We start from the raw sequence: 23302 nt of genomic DNA, 5'->3' as shown, positions 1-23302 counted from the left end.
GAAAAAAAAAAGAAGTAATTTAGCAGTCCATTATACAGTATTGTACTTATTTCAATAAGGAAAATAGCACTTTATTAATACACAAGGTAATGTAATTATATACAATATAAAGATATAATACAGATATGCAAAAAAAAAAAAAAGTTTGAAAACTACGACTGCTGACTCAATCAGCAGTAATATTTTTCTCAAAAATATATATGACTGAGTATTATGTGCACAATTTGTGCTCAAATATCTGTTGTACAAAGATTTATAACACCACAACTATTGATGCTACTTATTAGCCAACCTATGGCGTTCAGTATTGCATGTATAATAAATATTATTATATATATATATATATATATATATTATTATACTTCACTTATTTAGCCCATTATAGCAATAAAAAGTTAATATTTTGTCTATAATTAATTTGATACTTTCATTATTTTTCACGTACAATTAGTACCTTTAAAAACACATTTTTCAACTTGCTGTCGACTGAAAATGACATCACAAGGGCTCAGGTAACCAATCACAGCTCACCTGTTTCCTCGGTTTGGTCATGTGACATTCACAAGCTGAGCTGTGATTGGTGACCTGAGCCCTTGTGATGTCATTTTCAGTCAACAGCAAGCTGTTAAGTGTTTTTAAAAGGTACTAATTGTACATGAAAAATAATGAAAATATCAAATTTATTATAGGCAAAATATTAATGTTTGACTGCCAAAAATGGCTAAATAAGTAAAGTATCCCTTTAAAAGATGTTTTTTTTTCATCAGATAATTCAGCCAAAAAAACAACACATTTGCTCTCTAGACTATTTCAAGTGTATTTGAACTTCTTTTTTTTAATCCATAAATGAGCATTTTTTTCCCCCTCTCTCGATTCTCTTAACTATGAGAAGTGCTTTATAATGTAAATAACATTCACTTCATCCATTTGATTGGTTTTAGGCATATTTAGTCAATAAAAGACAGTCTGCATGAAAATGGTCATATTTCAATTGAGTCATGAATTTAAAAAAAATAAATAAATCTTTAATTGCCAATAACTGTCATGTTGCTGGGCTCTCAGTGTGTTTTCCTTGTCTCACAGTGCCTGATTAATGAGAGGGGCGTGTCCCCTGCACCACACCTGCAGTGCATCACCTATTAGGCCTTCATAAGGACTGGGACTCCTTGCAGCCACTGTCGGGTCGTTGCTCCGTCTGCTCACAGCCATCGTCTAGTGTTTCTACTGTTTTTCGCCTTCGCTAATTATTATAGTTCCAAGATTCTCGATTTTCATCTACGTAAGTTTTGCTACGTCTCTTTTTGTTCCCACTTTTATGTGGCGTGTTTCATAGCTATCGTAAGTTGTTGCTTTCTTGTGTTTGCGGTTTGTAGACTTCGGGTCTTTTTGTGTTGTGTTAATTTCCCTCCTTGCAATTTGCAAGCACTTTCTGTTAACCTTTTTCCTGGCTGTGTCCAGCGCTTTATGTTCATATTCACGTGTTTTGGTGAATAAAACCTCTCGCTTACTCCTCTGTGATTCTGGGATCCACTTTCCGGTCGCACCGGAACCTTAACAATAACTCGGCCTACATCTTATGAACATACGTAAATTTATTTTTATGACTATATTATTACGGTTATTTATTATCATAGCGCACCCAAACTCAAATCTCCAAGTCTGTCAGACATACCAACATGCACACCTGTGCATTGCATGTTATTATCAATAATTAATTGAACTTGCTATGAACACTGCACTTGACAAGTTGACGTAATAATAATCATTGCTCGCTGCCACGCCGGGACGACTTTCTAATTGCGGACGACGGCAAAAACGGGACCCTGGTGCCTTTCTCGTCTTTCTGCGAGAGCCGTCGTGCCAAATTGCAAACAGCTGCCAGCCGTGGCGCTGAAACAGAAACGCCAAAGCAGCACTTTGTGACTGGCATGGAGGAAGTTACACCCCACTTTTGCAATAACATGTTTCGCTGCGGTTGAGGCCAGACGCGACGCTCAGATCACATCGCTCAAAAGAAGCAAAAACAAAAGTCAAAAGGAATGTGCCAATTAATCATCTCAGGTTGACGTGATGCTGATCAATACCGATTATGTGGCCCCTGTGAAGCAATAACAAACGTCAAGTGTTTTTATAGCACAATAATTCATAATGTTCATTAGGGAAAGACCAATTATCGGCCGGGACGATTATCTGTGCCAATATTTGGCATTATCAATATCAATTAATTTTTTTTTTAAATCTCAACGCCAATAAAGCTAGTATCTCAAGTGAATACTTGCGAACGTAGCGAATTTGGGCTTTTCATCAGGAATTGTTGAAAAGATGTTCACAGTCACTTTTTACTTGTAAACACATTTGAAACATATTAAAGCTTCACGGCAAAGATGTTTTGAAACGTTTTATGAACCCCTTCCACAAAAAAACCCAAATGAGCTACATTCGCATGCATTTGTCACTCATTGAGACACGGGGAAGTTTTCATTTATAGATCTATTTAAATTTCCATTTTATAAAAAATAGGAACTCCCAACAGTTGTTAAATTAAAAAAAATTAAATCAAGAAATTATGTTGACATTTTAGAAAACTTTTACAGTAGAAGTCTTTTTACTTCTATTTACTTTCTATTTAATTTTAATTATTTTTTTAATTTAGCTTCACACATGCGAATGACCCTAGAAGCTCTGCAATTTTTGTTCTAATTTTTTTTAAACAAATCTGTCAATATACTCGGTATCGGCCTTGAAAACACCCATACGGGTCTATCACCAATGTTATATTTATTATATTATATATTAATTATATTATGTACTAGGGGTGTTAAAAAAAAATCGATTCGGCGATATATCGCGATACTACATCGTGCGATTCTCGAATCGATTCAATAATTGGCAGAATCGATTTTTTTTTTTTTTTTTTTTTTTTTTTTTTTTAGGATTCACACCTTGAGCATGGAAGAATGTTATATGAACGGCACATTAAGCCTTAATATTTTTATTTTAATGCTGTTCAAATGTGAAACAGATTGCAAACTGTTTGTGTACAGTGGCTCACGGTTATAAGCCTCAAGTTTTAGATAAATATATTTATACAAATCTTACAGTGTACATGTACAAATTTACTGATAGTATTTTCTAAATTTGAATGGAAAAAAATCGCAACAATCGACTTATAAATTCGTATCGGGATTAATCGGTATCGAATCGTGACCATTCGTATCGGGATTAATCGGTATCGAATCAAATCGTGACCTGTGAATCGTGATACGAATCGAATCGTCAGGTACTAGGCAATTCACACCCCTATTATGTACATTCATTCAGAGGCACTAAAAGAATTGTTCAGTTACAACAGCACAATAAAAATAGTGCTTTGGCACCATTTTTGCAACATGTTCCTACGTTGAAGTGAGGGGAGGAGTTTTAGTCAGGTCATAGCTTTGTCTAATAGAAAAAAAAATGTACACTGTCGCCATCTTGTGGCATCTATAGGCAATTTGCACAACTGTTGGATGGGTGTCAATTAGCTGTGGAATTGTGCTATTCAGGGATAGAAATACTGTAAAACTTATTCCAAGTATTGTTGGCAATACAATACAAATATTGCATTGTTATTTTGTAATTTCAACATGAAAATATTCAATCCAGACACTCTTCTTTCAAGTGAAAATAGGGCAAACTTTGCAGTGGGCTTCAAACGACCGCGGCCATTCTCCGTCTGTGAAAGGCAGCCGCTCCGCACACCGCCCACTTCCCCCGGCTTCTAAATGTGTGCTATTTTATCATAGAGTCATAGTCGCCGTGACAAAATTCATTATGCTCAAAGGTCTGTTTGCTCGCCGAGTGTTGTGTTTATGTACAGTACATTAGTGCCATATGGAGCCATGCGTGTGGAAGAAATAGTCCACGCTGGCCGCAGATGGCGGGATGCAAACATACTCGCGTGCAGATTTGTGTTTGCAAATCTTCTGCTATCCAAAACTGATATTGCAAACATCTATTTTTTTTAAATGGCCAACACGCCTTCTTCAATGAAAAACGGGGATTAGCTCCCTCCACCAAACACTAATTTCAACAATAATAGCTTAAAAAAAAAAATAAAAATCTATAAACCTCCGATAAGCATTTTAAATTTGTAAATAAAAAAAAACAAAAACACTTCATTTTAATAAAGTATTGACATTCATTATAAATGCACTGAACACATTTTTAACCCCTCCACCACCCCCCCAACAAAAATTCTAGGAAAAAAAAAAAAAAAAAAAAAAAAAAAACGTTCAATACGCCTTTTCAGTGCAAAACTGGGATTAACCCCGCATCCCAACCTCAAAATATTTTAAAATATTTTCTTAAAATACTGACATCCACTAAAAATGAATTAAAAAAAAAAGTAGTTTTTTTTTTTTAAGTAAAAATAAATATTTAAAATGGGGATAAACCTACAATGAGTGTTTTTCATGAGAAATGGAGACTGCCCCCCCCCCCCCCCAAAATAAAAATATGAAATATTTAAAATATAAATATGTATAGTTTTTATTTACAGTGTTACCTCGCTATAATGCGAAAAAAAAGTTTAGTACAATTTTGCATCCATTTTTTATTTATTTATTTATTTATTTTACATTAATGTAGTTATTTTATAAAATGTATGAATGTTTGAACCGGAATGTTTACATAAGAGAGATACGTGAGAAAATGTAAATGCCTCAATGAGAGAAGTGTATAAACTGTGTGGTGAGGGCTTTTAGAGCCTTAAAACATTTATAACAACTGTAAAACGTAAAGCTAACTACTTTGCGGATTTCATTTATTGCGGGTATGTTTTGGAATCTAACCCCAGCGGAAAACGAGGGAAGACTGTATATGCAAATAGGTGAAACTGCTGGTCTCGAACCGCGAGTATGCACTGTCCTAATGAATTGAGCTACAAGCATGGTCACGGATGGAATTAAAGACAAAAGTCAAGGTATCCCTGTGTGGGACACTGTATATGGAACTCAGCACAGTCAGGCCTGGCCTGGCCTGGAGCTGTCTTTAATTGAGGCTTTGAAGCGAGTTTGTTTCTGTGGTAACAGATCTCGCAGAGGAATGGCCCGGTGAACGCAAGCCTCAGTTTGGCTCGTCCTCTCCACTCTGGATTTTTTATTTTTTTTTTTCCCTCCCCTCCATCTTTTTCACTCTCCCGCCCACTCGGTGCTGAAGAGGCTGTCACGGCGCTTCGCCTTTTGTTGTGGAGAGGCGAGCACAACGTGTCCTAGTTAAAGCGAGCAAGACAGCCAAGCGAGCGCCCCATCTGCCCTGGCGTCATTACACAATTACGCCGCCGTTAGTTCCTTTGTGGCGGCCAATTTTGCCAAACACAAAAGATGGTCTTCAGGTTTTGGTTTTCTTCCTTTCTCGACTGCCACCCCACCCACCTGTTAACATCCTCCAGGAGTGGGTATTGATAGCGTGACAAGCTGGGGCGAGGGCCAAGAATATCCTCCTGGCAATATTGACTCGCGTGTGTGCGTGTGTCGTTACAGTAAATAAAGCTCGTTGGGGGGAACTTTATGAAAGCATAATTTGAAACCGAAAACATTGTTTCAAACCCTAGTTTGAAACTGTTACTGTGGATGAAATCCTAAACCGAGTTATAGTAAAGCTCAGCCAGGTTTTAAACCTTAATATGAAACCCAAATATGAGACCTTCTAATTGGCTTGAAACATAATGTGAACCCTGGATTTGAAACTCCGCCATGGGCTCCAAACCCCAATTTGAAACCCAAATCTTAGGTGCAAATCCTAATTAATTTGAAACCATAAACTGAAAACTAGTGTTAATTTCGTCAACAAAAACTAAACGAAAATAATTTCGTCAACACACATTTTTCAAGGGACTAAAACTAAACTAGACTAGACTAAAGCTGTCATGACTGGGTCATGCCAGGGTTTTGTTTGGGTCATGCAAGGGTTATGTTTGGGTCATGACTGTGAGGTCAAGTGTCTGTTTTGAACTGATGTAACTAGATGCCGGCATCTAGTTTCAACTGGTCTTAAGCTATGTGATGTCAGGAGCTATGTGATGTGAAGAATCTTTACTCTCTATCTGGTTAACAGCCAATCAGATAATTCCATGTCAGTCCTGTTACCCACATGTCTAGCCACAACCAATCAGATCGATTCGCTGTCTATATAAGCCTTCTGAGAAGTGTGTGTTTTTGTCGGATTTTTCGTCTGTCCAGCTGGCCACCTGCTTCTCTCATCCTCGATGCCTTCTCGTTGTTTCTGGTAGAGTCAAGTTAGTTCCACACCTTTTGATGTTATGTGAATAAAGTTTTAAAACTCTTATTTGTGTCTGCGTTTTGGGATCCAAATCCAGAATATAAAAAAAGCCCTCTTTAATAAACAAAAACTGGGACTCAAACGGTATGCATCTTCAGTCGACTAATGAAGACGAGACGAAAATGTCCTTCACTTAATAAACACTAAAATCTATGGACATTTTCGTTCATGAACAAAAATGAGATGAAAATTGTGTGATTTTGTAAAATGTCTAATCTGTCACGTGTCTGTCATGTGACACAGCACAAACACATGGGACAGACAGGAGGTGGATTCACAGTGAAAGAGAAAAAAAAAAAAAAAAAAAAGTACATTATAGTTATAACTTAATCCAACGGCTGTAACGTTCCAGAATAATGTTAATGCGACTGCTAACTAATGCTGGTTAACTAACTTACTTAGCATGGAGCCATAGTAGCCACTGTAATTATGTGTAAAGTTGTTTTTCATCAAAAAGATGAGAAAATATTATGTGAAATAGGCTTAGATCCGAAAAGGTTCAATATAGACTGCTGACAAAAAAATAAAATAAATTTAAAAAAAAATCCAGGGGTAAAATGGTTGTCCTGACTAAAACGTTGATAGTTTTTCTTGACTAAAATTACTTTTTCTTGGACTAAAATAAAGACTAAAATGCTAGATCTATAGTCGACTAAAAATGGACTAAATAAAAATGGGATAAGGTTGACTAACTGTGATTAAAAACTAACACGCATGACTGAATTTGGACTACAACAGAGTAAAAGTTTAAAAAATGGCAGAGAAAATTAACACTACTGAAAACCAAACCCTTATTTCAAACCCTAACCAGAGCTTGGAAACCCCAAAGATAGATTCAAACCCTAATTTCAACTTGAAATCCAAACATAAAAACGATATTGAAGTAACTGTTTGTTCATGTTGTGTTTAAAAAGGTATACAACCGCTCTGATTAGCGTCACCATCTAATCAGACTCAACTTAGTCAGGCGTAAAGATGACGAAAGCGCCGCAGAGGGTTTTTGGCTGCGCAATTACTAAAAACTCTCACGGTGCTAAACTCAAACTCTAATTATGACATATTATCTTAATTGGCGAGGAGATGCGAATCAACACGAAACACGCGGTGGGAACCGAATGCGCCGGGGTTTTGACATGAGAAGGCTGTCATAATCCTCGCCGCCAGCGCAGGCGACAATTACACCCGACAGACACCCTAATTGCCGTGCGCTCCTTGTGCTTGTATTGTGGCCAACAAAGCCGCTGACAGCTCGTCAGCAGGCGCTAAACCCGCGGGGCTGTTTGAGCACTAATCTCTTACCGTTGTCATACAAGCATAGAATGCTGATATTAGCGCAGACACAACACAATCAATTTTAATGACAAATGCTCAGACGTAAATCCGAAACCCGAACTTTGCCTTCAAACCCTGCTAATTCGAAACCCTAAAACTGGATTCAAACTCCAAGTGGTCAATCTAACCTTGGCTCCAAACCCTTATTTTAAAAACTTATAGCAGACTTCACACCTTTTGAAACCTTTGAAAAAAAGGGGTAATAAATAAAAGCAAGTTAACCAGACTTAAAAGCAAACACTACCTCCCACTGTTTTTTTAAAACTGAACCCAGGGGCAAGCAGATTAAATGAAATCAGCAGAGGCCCCAGAACTGAACCCTGTGGAACACCAAATGTTATATTCATCAGCTACCAAGTGCACCAAATTCCCTGCAGCACTGATAGGCCAAGTGATGTAGCGGGATCACCAGCAGCTTGTAAGGGTCAATAAAATGAGTCGGGGGGGTCAAGACAGGTCAAGTCAAATTTGTTTGTTAACATCATATAACCTTGGAATGAGGTTATAAAAGAAAGAAAAAGTAAAAGCTTGCTGACAGAGATCTTTATGAGTCAAAGTCATGTTAACTTTTGAAATGGCGTGACAAGTAGAAGCTGAATGTGTCGGGTCTGGCGTCCGATGTTGCATAACGCGTAATTTGCTTGCTAAATTTGGAAGAGTCTGTTGCCACCAACTGGGACGATTGTCGTAATTGGAGCAGTTTCGCTTTGATAGAGCGGCTCCCATTTCTCCGGAGGTTCTCACAGCTGGCTAAATTACAGCATGTGGCGCGATGCACACATTTAGAAAACATCAAGAAAATAAGATGCCGACTTTGGATGTGCAGCTGCCGATTGTCTTTTTACGAGTTTTATGGTTAAGTTGTTGACAAAAGGCAGCCTACCCAGAGAATCGTCGGAGGTCCTTTTGGGACCTGGTTGCTCAGAACATACATGACAACTCCGATCATTCCCAGTAAAACAAATCTATTAGGGTTCTCACAGCTGGCAAATTATTGTTTGTGGCACGTAAAGGTTTATCAAACAGCTTATTCTTGTCAGAAAATAGAATGAAATTATTGACTTTGGGACGGTGGCTACCAGTTCAACAAAAAAACGGAAAACCCTTTAAAGCTCGAGTTCTGGTTATGTCTACAAACAAGACAAGTCTTGTCATTCCAATTCAAGCAAAAGCTGCTCAGTGATCACTTAAGAACTCTCTGAGGCAAAAGTAACCTCATGACATGTGTGACTTCATAGACATAGGCAAAAAAAAATAGAATAGTCCACGCTACAAACTCTGGAAATCTCTTTCGACAACGCTGACGATTCCCGGAAAAGCAAATCTGTTCCGGTTCTCACAGTTGGCTAAGTATGTGGCAAGTAGACATTTAGGAAACATGCAATTCTTAACAGAAAATAAGATGAATGACCGACTCTATGAACCGAAGTTCCCAGGCAAGTTTCCGACGAGAAACGGCTCACTTCCCCTTTGGCCCGCACACAAGACAACTACAATCATTCCCACTAAAGCAAAAACTGTTCAGTGATTCACTTTTGCACTCTCAGAGGTGAGAATAACCGGATCTGGGGTATGTGTGAACATGTGAATGGCTCGCCTACACTGAAAACCTTGCACTTCCCTTGTGGCGCTGGAAGACTATGGCACGTTCAACATTGGTGAATCCAACTTGACTTTAGCAATAACCTTAACTTACTGTTAGGACTGTTGTGAGTTTTGACTAAATGATGAGCTAGCCTTAAAGCTCTTGCGCTCAGTTAAGGCCCTGACAGTATCAAGTCATAAAGACAACTCTTGCATCATTCTGAGAAAAGCAAAAAGCTATTTATGGATCATGTTGTTGGAACCATGGTTACCAAACTAATTTAAAGATTTGTGTGAATTTGTCGACAAAGAATTAGCCTACCCTGCGAACACAGGCGTTCTCCATTTTGCTACTATAGTCTGTCACAGACTATCTAACCAAAGCAACCCAAAAGAGCAAAAACTTCAGAGGCCTCTTTAATTCTAAACCTGTTCGCTGGGCAATTATGTTGGGGGTCTAGCAGCTGTCAATACTTGACAAAAGGCTAGGCTATCCAATGTCAATCAATTGGTCCATTCATTGTTTATCTACTACAAATGTACCTTTTTCGCCTATACCAGTGAACGCGTAGCGAGCGATTGCCTTTCATACAGAATAGTGTTGTTTGATTAAATAGGCTTAGACTTCACACTTTGCAAATTAAGACAAGATCATCATGACTTCAGTATGTACAATGTATAATCTTTCCGATATATTTGTTTGGTGGCATGCCAGGAGATATTTCTCCTGTAAAATATATGCCGCGGCTCAATAAAGTTGGGGAAACGGTGGTAGGCTGTAGAGTAAACCGATACAACTCTGATCTTTACCAAGAAAATCTGTTCTTGGGCGTTAAGTTCGGGGTTAACTTTTGAGTGTCGATTTGACAACAAAATCTAACCTAGTCTGAGAACCCTGGAGTATCCTTTTAGCCTTGTAGTATAAAACGCACGACGGCACTGAAAAGCAAAACGCTGCTCAGGGAACACTTAAGTACTCTCTGGGGCCAGAATAACCTGATCTCAGGTATTGTGTTGAATCTTGCTCGTGTTATCAACATCCTAACATTTCTGCGGTAGGTTGTTTAACGCAATCAGTCCGTGCCCCGGTGGCCTCACCATCAATGCGCCTGGGGGTGGGGGGATTTTTTTTCAAAATGGAGTCCAAGAGCTCGGGTGAGAGTGCTGTAACTTAATAGGCTTTGCTCACCGATCAAGAGACTGCGCTATTTCCTGCGGCTGTTACAGGCCAAAGCACAAAAATAAACGTTCCTTTATTGAACGCTCTTCGGCGTAATACACCACCCCCGAAGCACTATGCCCCCCAGCCCGCCCCAACCCCTTGCTCCTCGCTGCTATTACTGCAGACTGCTCGGCTCGCCCTCCAGTAAAAAGTAAAAGGTTGGCACTTTTTGTGCAAAGGAGCCATTTGTTCAGGTGAAAAAGGAAACTTGCATGGTAAGCAGAAGCCGGACAGTTGCGGGCGGGGGTTACGGGAGGGGGCAGACGGGGATCCCACATTAATCACATGGACTGTACAGCGCGAGGATGTTCACTGAAGAATAATTACCGAGGGGGTTTTATGTTGCGTTATGTACTCTCCCCGTGAGGTAGAGGCGGGCGGCGGAGAAAGGGGGATAATAGAGTAAGGGGATCATATTAAAATGTTTGCTGCTTCAACCTTTAACTTGGAGCTTAACCCTGACCTCGGATAGTAATCACAAGTTAATTGCCTGCTGATCTGAGCAAAGGGCGTGGGGGGAGGTTTAAGATCTATGCAGCTACAATGTAGTTGCCAATTGGGTTGAGGTTACTTGTGAGGCCTCAAACATGTGTGCAGCGTGCAAAAAAAAAAATAAATAAATAAATAAAACAAACAAGTAAGATCAAGAAGCGTTCATGGAGCAATAAATGACTCAGTGAGGTTTCGTGGTCCTGCTTTGTATTGCTTGTTGCATTACAAACAAAATGTGAAATTTCAAACCTGCAAACTTAGGAAGCATTCAATGTCAGCAGAGACTGATATCAAAACAATTTTACATAATCTTTTTGTTGAATTTTTACTACACAATACTTAGAACTTTTTAAATGTAAACTAATACGGAAACAAACTAAAACTAAGCATTTTGGGGGAAAAAAAAATAATAATAAAACTGACCCAAGCCACCCTGAAAACTGATTAAAACTACAAAATAAAAGAACGAAGTATAAAGAAAATTCCAAAACTATAACACTGGTACGTGCACATTTTAATGCTGCTAATAAATAAATAGCTTTTAAAAATGTTAAAAAGCTTCAGTTTCGCAGATAACTCAGTAGGTTTTAAAATGTTAAATATGTGGCTGAGTGAAATGTGTGTATGTGAAACTGAGTTAAGTTATGTAGCCCTCATTTCAGTAAATTTAATCGGCACTAAAAAAAAAAAAAAAAGTTAGCATCAACAGCAATAAGCCTCTGGTGGTCCTTTTTCTGAGTTTGTTTAAAAACTTGAGTAAGAATAGAAGCAGCACATCACCCCCACCCCCCCGTCACCCCCCTCCCACGGATCCGCTCCAGAAAGTCGCACGTCTTGCGAGTGTCAAGTCGCCAAGTCGAGCCGCTGTCGCTGCCGTAAACCCGGTGGGAGAGCTCGGAATAATCTCGCCGATGTTAATGATGCAATTTATATGTGAGGGCGAAGCGCTGTTTTGGCAGAGTCTTTCCGACTCAACGGGCCGCAACCCCCCCCACTTGCTAGATGGGAGGGCGGCGGTGTTGGTGGCGTAGGCGGAGGATATCAGGAAGCAGCGATAAGTGCCATTACTATTAGTGTCTGTCTGTCACTCACCTACACGTTTTCCCATCCCGGTCAGTCGGGTCTGAAACGACTAAAAACCAACTGACGCCCGTGTTTTGATTTGATCAACAAAACAGCTGTTGATAAGATGAATAGGGTACTGTTAGAGAAGCACCCCTTGTCAGTTATTCCTTCCCAATATGAAAAAATATGGGTTTCATTTATTGCCTGGCATGCAACGACAACTGGCTCAACTTTTGAACTCGGGAGGGAGAAACGGTGACGGTAATTGCAGGCTGTGCTTTGTTTCCTAAGAAGAAGGAGAAAAAAAATGACGGTTTTAAACCCAAATATTTAAATGTGTTTTTCCTCTCTTGTTGCTATGCGACACTTGAGCCGCAGGAGGAGAGAAATGTGCCCAATAAATTCTACTGGCAGACATACGCGGTATAAAAAAATAAATAAAATAAAAATAAAAAGATCCATCATTCAGTCATCATTACAGATTTATTGAATGATCAATTGTGGTGAATTTATGCTAAATTACATAAATAATAGCAGTCCAAACTGTTGGACCAAAAAACAAAAAAAAGTACTTTAAATGGAACATACGTTAGCATAAAAGGATGCCACATATTTTTGTTAAGATAATTGCAAAAACAACATTTTTCAGCGGTGTTCTCAATGGTACAATTTTCTGTGGTTAGAAAAACATGCCAGGAAATGGAGACCAAAATTTCTGAACTACAGTTATGTGCGTGAGTGTGAGTTGTGGCCTACAGCAGTTCCTTGCATATGTTCTCATTTATTTTCTATTGTTTGTATATTATTACTATTTCAAAAATGACATGATATATCGCAAGGGGATATCCTCAAAAGCAATAACAAAAAAAAAAAAAAAAATATATATATATATATATATATATATATATATATATATATATATATATATATATAAATATATATATATATGAGTGTTTGACTGTTTTTCCTTCCCAATAACCAGCTTAAAGTGCGTCAGCAACAATGGCTCTCCTTGCCTACACGTGATGGCATTACAGGACCTTAATTGAAGCAATCATTGCCAAAAGCCATTCAAAATATCTATACTGTCTCTCCCCTTCTTGACCCCATTTCCACTTTGTGGCCATCAATTTATTCCTTGACAAACGCACCATGTTTTTGTGGTTCAATAAAAAATAAAGTCCAATATACTGTTGCAGGTGCGGTATTTTATTGCTTCGTGTGTGGCGACGAGTCAACGACTAATTTGCTTGGGATGGTCCACTTGGATTGCTTCTGGCCGCATTGCTGGGCGTGCGGCTAGTTTAACGTGTCCTAAACGTGAGGCTTTTTTTTTTTTTTCCCCCACATTCAGGTCAAGCACATGCTTGAGAAGCCGCTGCATTCAAAAGACTCGCGAGGCTCTAATGTGCTCCTTAGCACAGCAGCCGCTAGCATTTCTGCAGTTAGATGATGAAGGCGCAAGGTCAGGGCTCTTAAGAAGACCTAAGACACTAATACCCAACGTCCAGTCACAAGGAATGTCTGTCTTACCACGAGTCATTAGGTGCAAGTCAGAGTAAAAAGGCCTAATGGCCTCTTTTAGTGTGGAAAGTTCGTCGTCCTACGCTGGCGGTTGGCAACACAAAAGCGCCACTCTTTCTCCGGTGTCGGCCCTCTTCTTCGCTAAGTGGTACCAGGCGCAGGAATTTCTTCATTTAGCCCGTCATTGCTCTTTATTTATTTAACGGAATGAGCTATAAAAGGCAAACATTAGGTCATGGCATATTTTCACCGGGAGAAATAAGTCAATGAGACATCAAATCTGCTATTTCCTTAAACGTGGAGACTTTTTTTCAAAGAAAGTCAAAGGATGAAGTGTGGGATTTTTCTGCTTTTTAAATAAAACTTTCAACAGCGTGGCACACATGCGTTTTCAATTAAGAGCTCTGAAGCCTAAACCCCCCCCCCCCCAATTCACCCCGTTTGCAATTGACCAGGTCTGAGGAAATGTTAAACAGGCATCATAACCATAACAGAGACAGCAGGCTTTCCCCCCCCCCCCCATCCCTCACTCCCCCACCACCTCTTCTACTTCTTTCCAAACGGTAATTAAGACGTCACTGTAAATGGATGATACGTGCAGCGAATGCTGCAAAAAAAACAAAAACAAAACGGAATAAATCAAGAAAAGCCTAATCAGTTGGTGACACATTAACAGCGCCAGCAAAGTAATTTGTCTCTTTGTTAAAGTCTGTTTTGCAAATGAGGCAATGATGCTGATTTGTTAGGATTCGAATGAAAACACACAATTTGCACGCGGTCGACGCAGAGGCAATAACTCCAAAACCTGGGGGCCCCCCGACGAGCTGCTGCAGGACTTTGATGTCCCGTCTAAATGAATCCGCTGTGTTTCTTGATCCAGACAAACGCCCACCACCCCCAATCCCCCGGTGCCAACTGCCCCCCTTTCCCAATCCTGTCACCTGCCAGAACGGCACTGCGCAGTTAAGAAGGTCACAGTTTTCCCCAGGAACGTCGTAAAATCGACTTGTTAGCGGCTGCAGAGACTCTTTGATGTGTAGGCTCGGTTTTGTTACTTTTCAGCCCTGCCGCACATCCAATCGGAGAGCCTCCGAGTGGGACGTGCTTCAGGCGTCCCATCAAAACCCGAATAAAATGCAGATAGTAAGGGTAGGAAAGTGCAAATGAAAGGATGCGACCACCATCAGGACTTCCAGTTTTATGCTTTGGATACGGACAGGTAGTGAAAAACGCATTAAAGTACTGAGCAAGAGCAGGCGTTGACAAATGCTAGAAAATCCCTAGTTGAAGCTAAAGCTAGTTGTGCTGGACTAAAATTGCTCAGCTTGCAAATCATGCAGTTAATACGCTGACTCCCATCACTCAACTCAACTCGATATTTATAGAGCACTTTCAAACAACCAAGCTCTGTTTTCTTTAGCTGGAATCCAGATGGACAGCAGATACAATGAAAACAGCAGCGGCCCCAGATTGAACCCTGCGGAACACCATACGTTCTGTTAAACATGTGGATTCATATTGCACATATTCATCCGACTCCAACTACTTTCTTTTTTTTGGTCAGCATCGTATGAAGGGATCAGATTAATAAAGACATTGCAACAGCCACAAGTTGACTACTGAACACACCAAATTCCCTGTAGCACAGATAGGCCAAGCAATGTAGCGTGATCACCTGCGGCCAATGATGGCCAAGCGGAGGTGTATCATAATAAGTCATTTTAGTCAGAGATGTATGTTGACCACCCCCGAGATTGACTCACCAGACCCCTGGGGTTGGATCCAACACAGGTTAAGAACCACTGACTGGACTATGATATCAAAGGGAGATTTTGTGCGCAAGTTTGGCGGTAGTAGAAAAAGATCAATCACGATTATTCACTTAAGAGAGTCTGGTAAACGAGTCCGGAGCAACCAAATTGACGGCGCAACGTGGACGCTTTCAATCCGGGCTAAGCGAGGCAGAGACGTGCTGGAGCAAAGCGATATTTATCCACCTAATCTTACGTTTGGTCAATTCTCATTTAACTGAATCCAATTACCATCGATTGGGCCTCTTCTTAAAGCCCAACTTCAGGTTTTCCTTGATCCCCGACTTGGACGCATCGGAGCTATTTAACCCCATTACAACCTCTGATGAAGCGCTTCGTGGTTGAGTGGGCGTGTTGATCATTGATCCAAGCACCCAGGGGTGAGGGTGGGGGTTGTCTTCTACCCAACGTATGCCTCCTTTGCTTTCCACCGGCCGGCATCCAGTTCAGGCGGCGGGGTGCTTTGGTGCCAGCAAAGATTTCTTCAAGTTTTACAAAAGTGATCATCCACTAGCCCGTTATGAATTTCTCAAAAGAACACCTTGAAGGTATAACAACCGACAGAGGTTGTTGGATGTGGGAGGAAAACCCTCACAGAATCAACACTACATCTTTCCTCTGAAGGAAGCTCAATAAACAGAGTAGAATAACATTCGACCGGGCTCTGCCATGCCGTTACAGGAGCAATTTAGTTGAGTGAAGGCTTCTCACGCAGGGTACACGGGGAGCATGTCGACTTTCTCCACCGAGGACAATTTCCGCCTGATTTCACAGGGGAGTTTTTAAACTTACCTTTGTGCACTGTGAGTGTCATGTCTTGGCTGAAGTAATTCTAGATTCCACTGACATGGGCTGCTGTAAATTTCATTCTCTTGATGCTGGCGAGGAAGTGGAGGAAGCTTAAGGGTGCCTCAGTAATCAAATGACCTCCATCAAGGTGCAACTCCCCAACTATTAAGACCTTTAGGCAAGATTTTAGAGACTGAGATGTTGCCACCTAAGGGGGTACACCATCTCAGTCTCAGGGGGGTCCATCAGCATTGCTGTCGTTTGGGTCTGACACCATTTCCATACACCTGGTGTAGATGCCATTTTTATCTCTCGGGGTTAGCATCATCTCAGCTGGTAGCTGCCATTTCTGTCTCTGATGGTGGCCGCCCACTTATGTCACTAGCGGTTTCCCACATTTCCGTCACTGGGGTAAGCACCATTAGTGTCAGTAAAGGGGTTGCCGTCCAAATGCTTCGAAACTCATATGCAAATTTCATGAAAATGCGCACAAGGAACATGTGACCAAGGTGACCATGCCTATTTTCATTCGTTACTATTTTGCAAATATTGAGGAGAGGACACTGCACCATGAGATGATATCACATGAGAGCACTCTCTACTAGAAGACAATCGGCTAACTATCAAAAGATAAAAAAAGATGAATGTTCGCGTTTTATTAATTCAAGAAATAGTCAATTTTTTTCATCCTCTCCCAAACAGCTATAGCTTTTACTTTTAAAGACTTCATTCAGGGATTGGAGACGGACTTGGACATGACTTGGACTCGTGGGTCAAAGACTTGAGACTTGACTTGGACTTGTGGTCAGGGACGTGAGACTTGACTTGGAACCTAAAGCCTTGGACGTGACTTGGACTTGTGTGACAAAGACTTGAGACTTTGATCCTAAAGATGTGGACTCATGGGTGAAGGACTTGAGGCTTGACTTGTACCTGGCCTTAGAGACTTGTGCCCATCTCGGCAGTCCTGTCATCGTTTATTCGCAAAACTCGTTTCCATCGCCAAAATTCACACTCTACTTCTATTGATGCGCTGAAAAATCCACCCACTCCAAGGGTAACAACTTTTTTTGTGAATTTTAGACCTTTTTTTTCTTCTTGAAAGTTTGAATAAGCTAACTGATGGTGGCTCCCATTTCTGTCACTGGTGGTAAAAAACATTTCTGCCCGTTCCGCTGATCATTGTCCAATTTCAGTTTGTGGGGGATTCCCATTTAGTGTATTGTTACTGGAAGCCACCCCCTCTCTGTCAGACAATTTTATGAACTTCAACTTTTTGTTTTATTTGGTCCGGGAAGGGTGTTGGCTACTACTAAAAGACAATTTCTCCCTCCATTTCTGTCAATTCTCTATATGCAAATATCCAGCCTTAAAATGTATTAATTGAAAAATTAGAAGTACATACCAGAACACAGGTAACATAAGAACCCCAAGCATTATAAAGAAAAAAAAAGAAACAAACACACACAAGCAGACTCTCAATTAGCAGCTACCCTCATTTGACCTCATTTTCAGCAGGTTGCCTTTGCTTTTGTTTACTACAAGCAGAGCAGAGACTCCATGAATAATGTTCTCCAAACTCACACAGCCAGTCAAGATTTGGACAAGCACTAATTTCTTTTTACGTAGTGAGCCGCCTCGGAGAACATTGTGTTTGATGAAATGTATTGTGACACGCCAATTGCGTTGCGGCTGGTAATTTCTCTCTCTAATTGACGCGTCTCAGGGAAATTGGGCCAACAAGATAATAGCGCAAATATTATGAAAGGCTTTTCTTTCACTATTCGACGCCTCTGATAAATTACACAGACAAAAGACTAACCTGTGCGATTTTCACAGAGTTCTGCGTGGAACCGCCGGCGTGATATTCAACTTCTCTCCTCTGGACAATTTCTGCAAACCTTGAAAGAAAGCACATTTGAAAGGAGGCTCTTTTTAATGTTCAAGGATGATCACACAATAACTCGTACAGACAAAAAGAGAGTGTGGGCAGAGAGGGGAAAAAAAATAAAAAATATCACACCACTTCACATTTCAACAATAGTAATACCAGTAATTACATTTTGCAGTAATAAAAATATCAGAAAAGTTTTAAAAAGGTTAAAAGCTTCACAGAGAGACTACTGTTCACCATGTTGTAAAAAACAAGCTAAAAATGTTATTTAGTGTTGCCGCCACCTGCTAATGATGTTTTTGTCACACGCCAAAGAGAAAATTAAGTACGAGAGAGTGTCGCTTTGTTGAACAGACGATAAGAAAATAAATACAACAGCAAAATTCATATTCGAACTTAATTGATGGCAAGGAGCGCAACGCACAAACATTCTACATTCTCATTTGCCGACTCCCACGTGACTCACTCACTACAGTACAGAACGTGAGGATGACAACCCCTATTGGACAAAAATAATACCTGTGCAGATTCTGTATATTTGAATCCAATTCCTCAAATAATTGATGGTATAACCAGTAGAATAATCAATTCTAAAAATATTCATAGTCCTATGTAAAGCCCTTGAGCACAAACATTGCCAGAGTTTAACATAGCAAATGAACGTTGCCGTTGTCCACATATGGTTGCCATTAAGTCGTACCGACTCTTTCCTCAAATTAAACACAAACATTTTACATCAATCATTGCTTTCAGAGCAGTGTGCCAAACGTGTTCGACAATTTCCTCGTGTAGCGTGCTGGGGAAACGCCGCCAGATCTCACAGCGAGATGTCTTCAAAAATAAAAAATAAATAAAAAATAAAAACATTGCGGGAGTAAACAAACGTTCAGTGCAACACTTGAATCAATCCTGTATCTTTCCAAAGCCATTTTATATGAATAGCGCCGATGCGACGCCGCGAGGTGCTCGCGTTATCTGGGGAACTGCGAACATAAATAATGTGCATTCTTCACACATGCCGCCCTCTCGGGAAGGGCCGCGTGTGTAAACGTTGTCCACCCCGCTGAGGAAATTGACCGAGCGGCCCGACAAGATGATACGCCGCATTCCCAAATGGAATACCGCCCATTTGTGGACACATTTTGCAATCCGCCGACAAAACAGGCCAAGGTGGCGTGAAATGCCAGCTTAAATGAAGCGAGCGTGTCGGGGAACGTAAATCACAAGCATCGCCGCTTGGATAAACAAACGCTTACACCGTGTCAAGCGGCATTCCCTTTTTAGGATTTTATATATATTTTTTTTACACGGGGAGGTTAAACGTATTCCAAGGGAACGGGCTTGGAATTCCACCGCTAGGACAAATAAACATCGGCTTGAAACGGCATACGCGTGCTGCACCCGTGCACTTTCAACTGTTTTCTTGAGCAAACGGTAACAAAATAAACACATTACAATCATATTCATAAACAAGCTGCTATGGATATAACTGGCAGACAAGACTAGCTAAAGCGAACTGTACATCACAAGTTTTGAGAGGATTTGGAAGACAAGACACACGGAAATTAGCGACGAACTGATGCTGTGAAATTCAATTTTGGTTTGAAAGTGACATTTTGCTGCTTTTGTCATTTCCAGAGGTGGCACCCGACTGAACTACACTTCGGGGATTTAGCCGACCATCAATAGAAACCATGACCGTGTCTTGAGTTTTGCTGCATTCGAGGATGGTCGGAAGTCGGACTGCCTTTGAAGTCAGGGGGGGAAGAAAAAAAAAAAAAAAAGGACCCCGACTTCACCAACAGACTACAAGTGACGTCACTCTACAATGGCGACACGTTTGGAAACAGAGACCGTGAATGGTAAAACACAATTTACTTGACTTGAGTATAAAACTAGATAGCTTTCTTCATTCATAAATATTTGACATAACTTCACATAACGCAACGTACGTGACAATATGCCGCCGTCTCCTTGCATGAAATTATACGATGAACTACTAAACTGTATGGAATTCTTATGAAAGAAGATAAAAACAAATGAAGCAAAATTACGAGAAGTTGAGTTTGCTGGGGGTCAAAATTTGTTTTAAAAACCAAAAACAATTTCCCACTATCCGCCATTTTGGTTGTTTACTTTCGCCTCAAACGCTTTCAGGTCGGAACTGGTGGAAAAACAACTAGGATATATCAGACTTCCGACCATCCTCGAATGCAGCATTACATCGCTAGTGATACAACTGCTTTTTTTTTTCCATTTTTCCGCAATTGACGAGCAAATAATCCGCCATGGTTTGCTTGGCAAAACGTCATCCGTCGGCGCTCCAAACTCCGGTCAGGTTTTAATGCAGCATGGCCAGAGTTTTTGAGCCGGTGTGAAAGTAACCTTTACGGCTTCAAAGAAATTCTTCATATCGTGTCTCCAGGCGTTCGAAGGAGACCGGGATATATGTTTCCAAAAACTTTCCATGCAAGTGGAAAATAAGCTAACCAGGTGGGGAGATGGGAAGAGGGGTGGGGGTTGGGGGGATTTAATCCACCCCGAGACACCTGTTATGACTCCTTGACAAAGGAGGAATTAAAAAGCACTGTGGGTGTTTCGAACATGAAGGCAGCCAAAGGACTCCAGAAGTCATTTCAAATCAGCTTCTGAGGATCCCCCCCCCCCTTCCCATATTTCCTCTCCTTCCTGGAAGTATTTGCTCCACCTTTCAGTGCCGACAGCACCGGGTGGGGGGTGGGGGCAGTCAGGGATGAGGGGGTGGGTGGGGCCTCGAAAATCCCATCCGAAAAGGGAGCAGCTGCCTGCAGACCTTTCCACCCGCAAACAACATGTAGCGGTGCCGTAAACGGCCTCCCTCCCCTTTGGCCATTTAGGGAGAGAAAATCCCTTCCCGATCCGCTGAGCTGGTGGCGGGAGGGAGAGAGGGGGTGGGCTGAGAAGAACACACACACAAAAAAAAGAAGGGATTGTTTTGGACAAAATGTCCTCAGCCACTAAACTGCGCTTACACAAGCACGGCTTCAGCGATGCATTCATACATCACCCTTTATAAAAGCCGGTGAACTGTTGTGATTTGTACTTAGCCCTCTGGTGAACCCGTAATATCTGTGGCCTACCACTTAAAATCAAGAGATGGGGGCCCCGAGAACACAAGTCCGAAATACTGGCTTGTTTACATTCTCATCAATGCCCCCACCCGTCTTAGCTTCCCATCAAAGGGAAATACAAGAGCATCCAAAAGTACTTGAAGTGCCTCAAAGTGACTCATGACTTCCTCTTGCGTCTCATCCTCGCCACCCCCAAAAATAAGACGAGTAGATTATTTACACGAGGCAATAATTCAAGACTTGCTGCTCTTAAGATCTTCCACGAAGGGGCAAAGACGGGTCCCATTTAGCCCATTCCTCTTCATGGGCCTTTTGATGTTAGCCCATCGCGATAAGACCGGATGAGTGGCCGACAATCCGCGTCGAGTGAGAACAAGTCTCCGTTAATCAACGGCCAGACTGGATCAGGAGACTCGGGGAGGGGCAAAGCGCCTGGAAGCAGTCCCAGAGTGGGTGAGTGCAATCGGGGGGTGTCATTTATCTCTAATGATCACTGTGGCACTCCCCGTTCCTTATTTAATTGCCTCATTCGTGTTGAAGCAGCTAACAAATCATGGGACGCGGGACGATCAAACGGCCAGACAGAAATCATCGCCCTCCATCACTGCTCGAGAGAGGCCACGAGGGAGGCGCTGAGGTTGTTTACATTTGCTTGCCCTTCATGAAGGATTGTTAAGGAGGACGAGGAATTAGCTCTGCCTTAACAAGAGCAAACTGACACTCTTGGGCTGCGTTCACATACAAATACCATTAAAAGAAAAAAACAAAAAAAAAAAACAAAAAACATACACCTAATTGGTTGGGATCCGATGTTAGAGTACCCGTTCCCGTGTCATCTGCGTTCCTCAAATTAACCGAGAACTATTTTAGTCATCAAGTAATCATTTAAAGGGTGTTGAACTTCAAATTCTCCAGATCCTCTAATTTCAGCTTCTCAATACAATTTTCTCCGATTTCTGTAGCTCTTATGAAGCAGACTCATTTTCCTTTATTTAATCAAAAAGACGTATTTACAAACATTTGCTTTTGCAAAAACCAAACATAACCAACAGTTGGCAAGTACCTCTATCCCGCTCATGTGATATTGGTTACTTGTTTAGCTGCTGTTTTCATCAGTAAAAAATACCAAATAAACAACAATTGGTTTGTGATATGCTTTAATGCAAAATAATATAACCGAATATCTGATTAATCGATGGAATAATTGATAGAATCAGTGATTCTAAATGTATTCTACTTAATACCCCTTCATAGATTTCATTTTTTGCTTTGTGTTGCTAGCAAAAACATGACTATCGAATGAGAATCGGGCATTCCGCCGTAGCAAACAAACTTCACAACATCCAGTCGCTATCAGTTCACGTTTGCTACATCACGGTGAAAGTATATGCTGAGTTTTATGCTCACGTTTTCCGTGTCTTTGTACAAGGATTTTTTTTCCCGGTCCGAAAGAGAGCGCTAGCAAAAAATTAAACTTGACATCCTAGGAACAACTCACAGAATGAATTAAACTTTTATATGACTGTACAATGTTCGAGTTTGGTAGCAATTGTACAAAACCTCAGGGACAAGTTTATCTTTGAAGGACCGCTGGAATTGACCAAAATAACCCTAAATAGCCTGCTTGGTTTTGACCAAAACAAACCCGACAGACAGCTTTAAACACCCAATCTGTCTGTTTGACGGGGGGCCTCAAAGAAACTCCATTTCCAGAGGTGGAGACAAGTCCCATCGCTGATTAGAATCCCGCATCAGCATGTGCATATAGCCGACATTCCGTGACAGTCTGGAGGCCCGATGCACAGTAATTGTTTCCATAGGTCAGGCTGACTTGAAGGGGGGGGGGAAACAACAGTTCTAAAGGTAGATGGAAGAGGGCGAGGCGTATTGTTTGTTTTTTTTCTTCCCCTCCAATTAAATTGTTTGTCAAAGCCTTGGCGAGCGGGGTTACGCAGTTTATCCGTTTAAAAATCGATACGCGGCGCCTCGGCGCAAACGCCGGTCCCGACGAGAGACAGCCCCATTAATTATTCGGCGGAGACGCACTCCTCAAGGTTGAGCCTTATCTTTTCTTATTCTCGATCAATAATTATCTTCTTGGCCTTTAGAAATAGATGCGCTTTTTTTCTTTTCTTTACTTTTTCACCCAAAGCCCGCC

General features: G+C 41.0%; 1 protein-coding gene across 2 annotated transcripts in view; it reads right to left on the bottom strand.

Moving 5' to 3' along the window:
* The window catches only part of LOC144005471 (adenosine kinase-like), a 106523-nt gene that overhangs the window by 74988 nt on the left and 8233 nt on the right, over positions 1-23302 (bottom strand). For both annotated transcript variants that reach the window (XM_077503685.1, XM_077503687.1), the window contains exon 4: positions 17963-18041. In XM_077503685.1, coding sequence (XP_077359811.1) covers positions 17963-18041 — 79 coding nt within the window. The remainder of the gene's footprint in view (positions 1-17962; positions 18042-23302) is intronic.

The sequence above is a fragment of the Festucalex cinctus genome, chromosome 17 (assembly GCF_051991245.1).
Source record: "Festucalex cinctus isolate MCC-2025b chromosome 17, RoL_Fcin_1.0, whole genome shotgun sequence".
NCBI classification, from domain to species: Eukaryota; Metazoa; Chordata; class Actinopteri; order Syngnathiformes; family Syngnathidae; genus Festucalex; species Festucalex cinctus.
The sequence above is the reverse complement of the archived record's forward strand: the minus strand, read 5'-3'. Positions and strand labels throughout refer to the sequence as shown.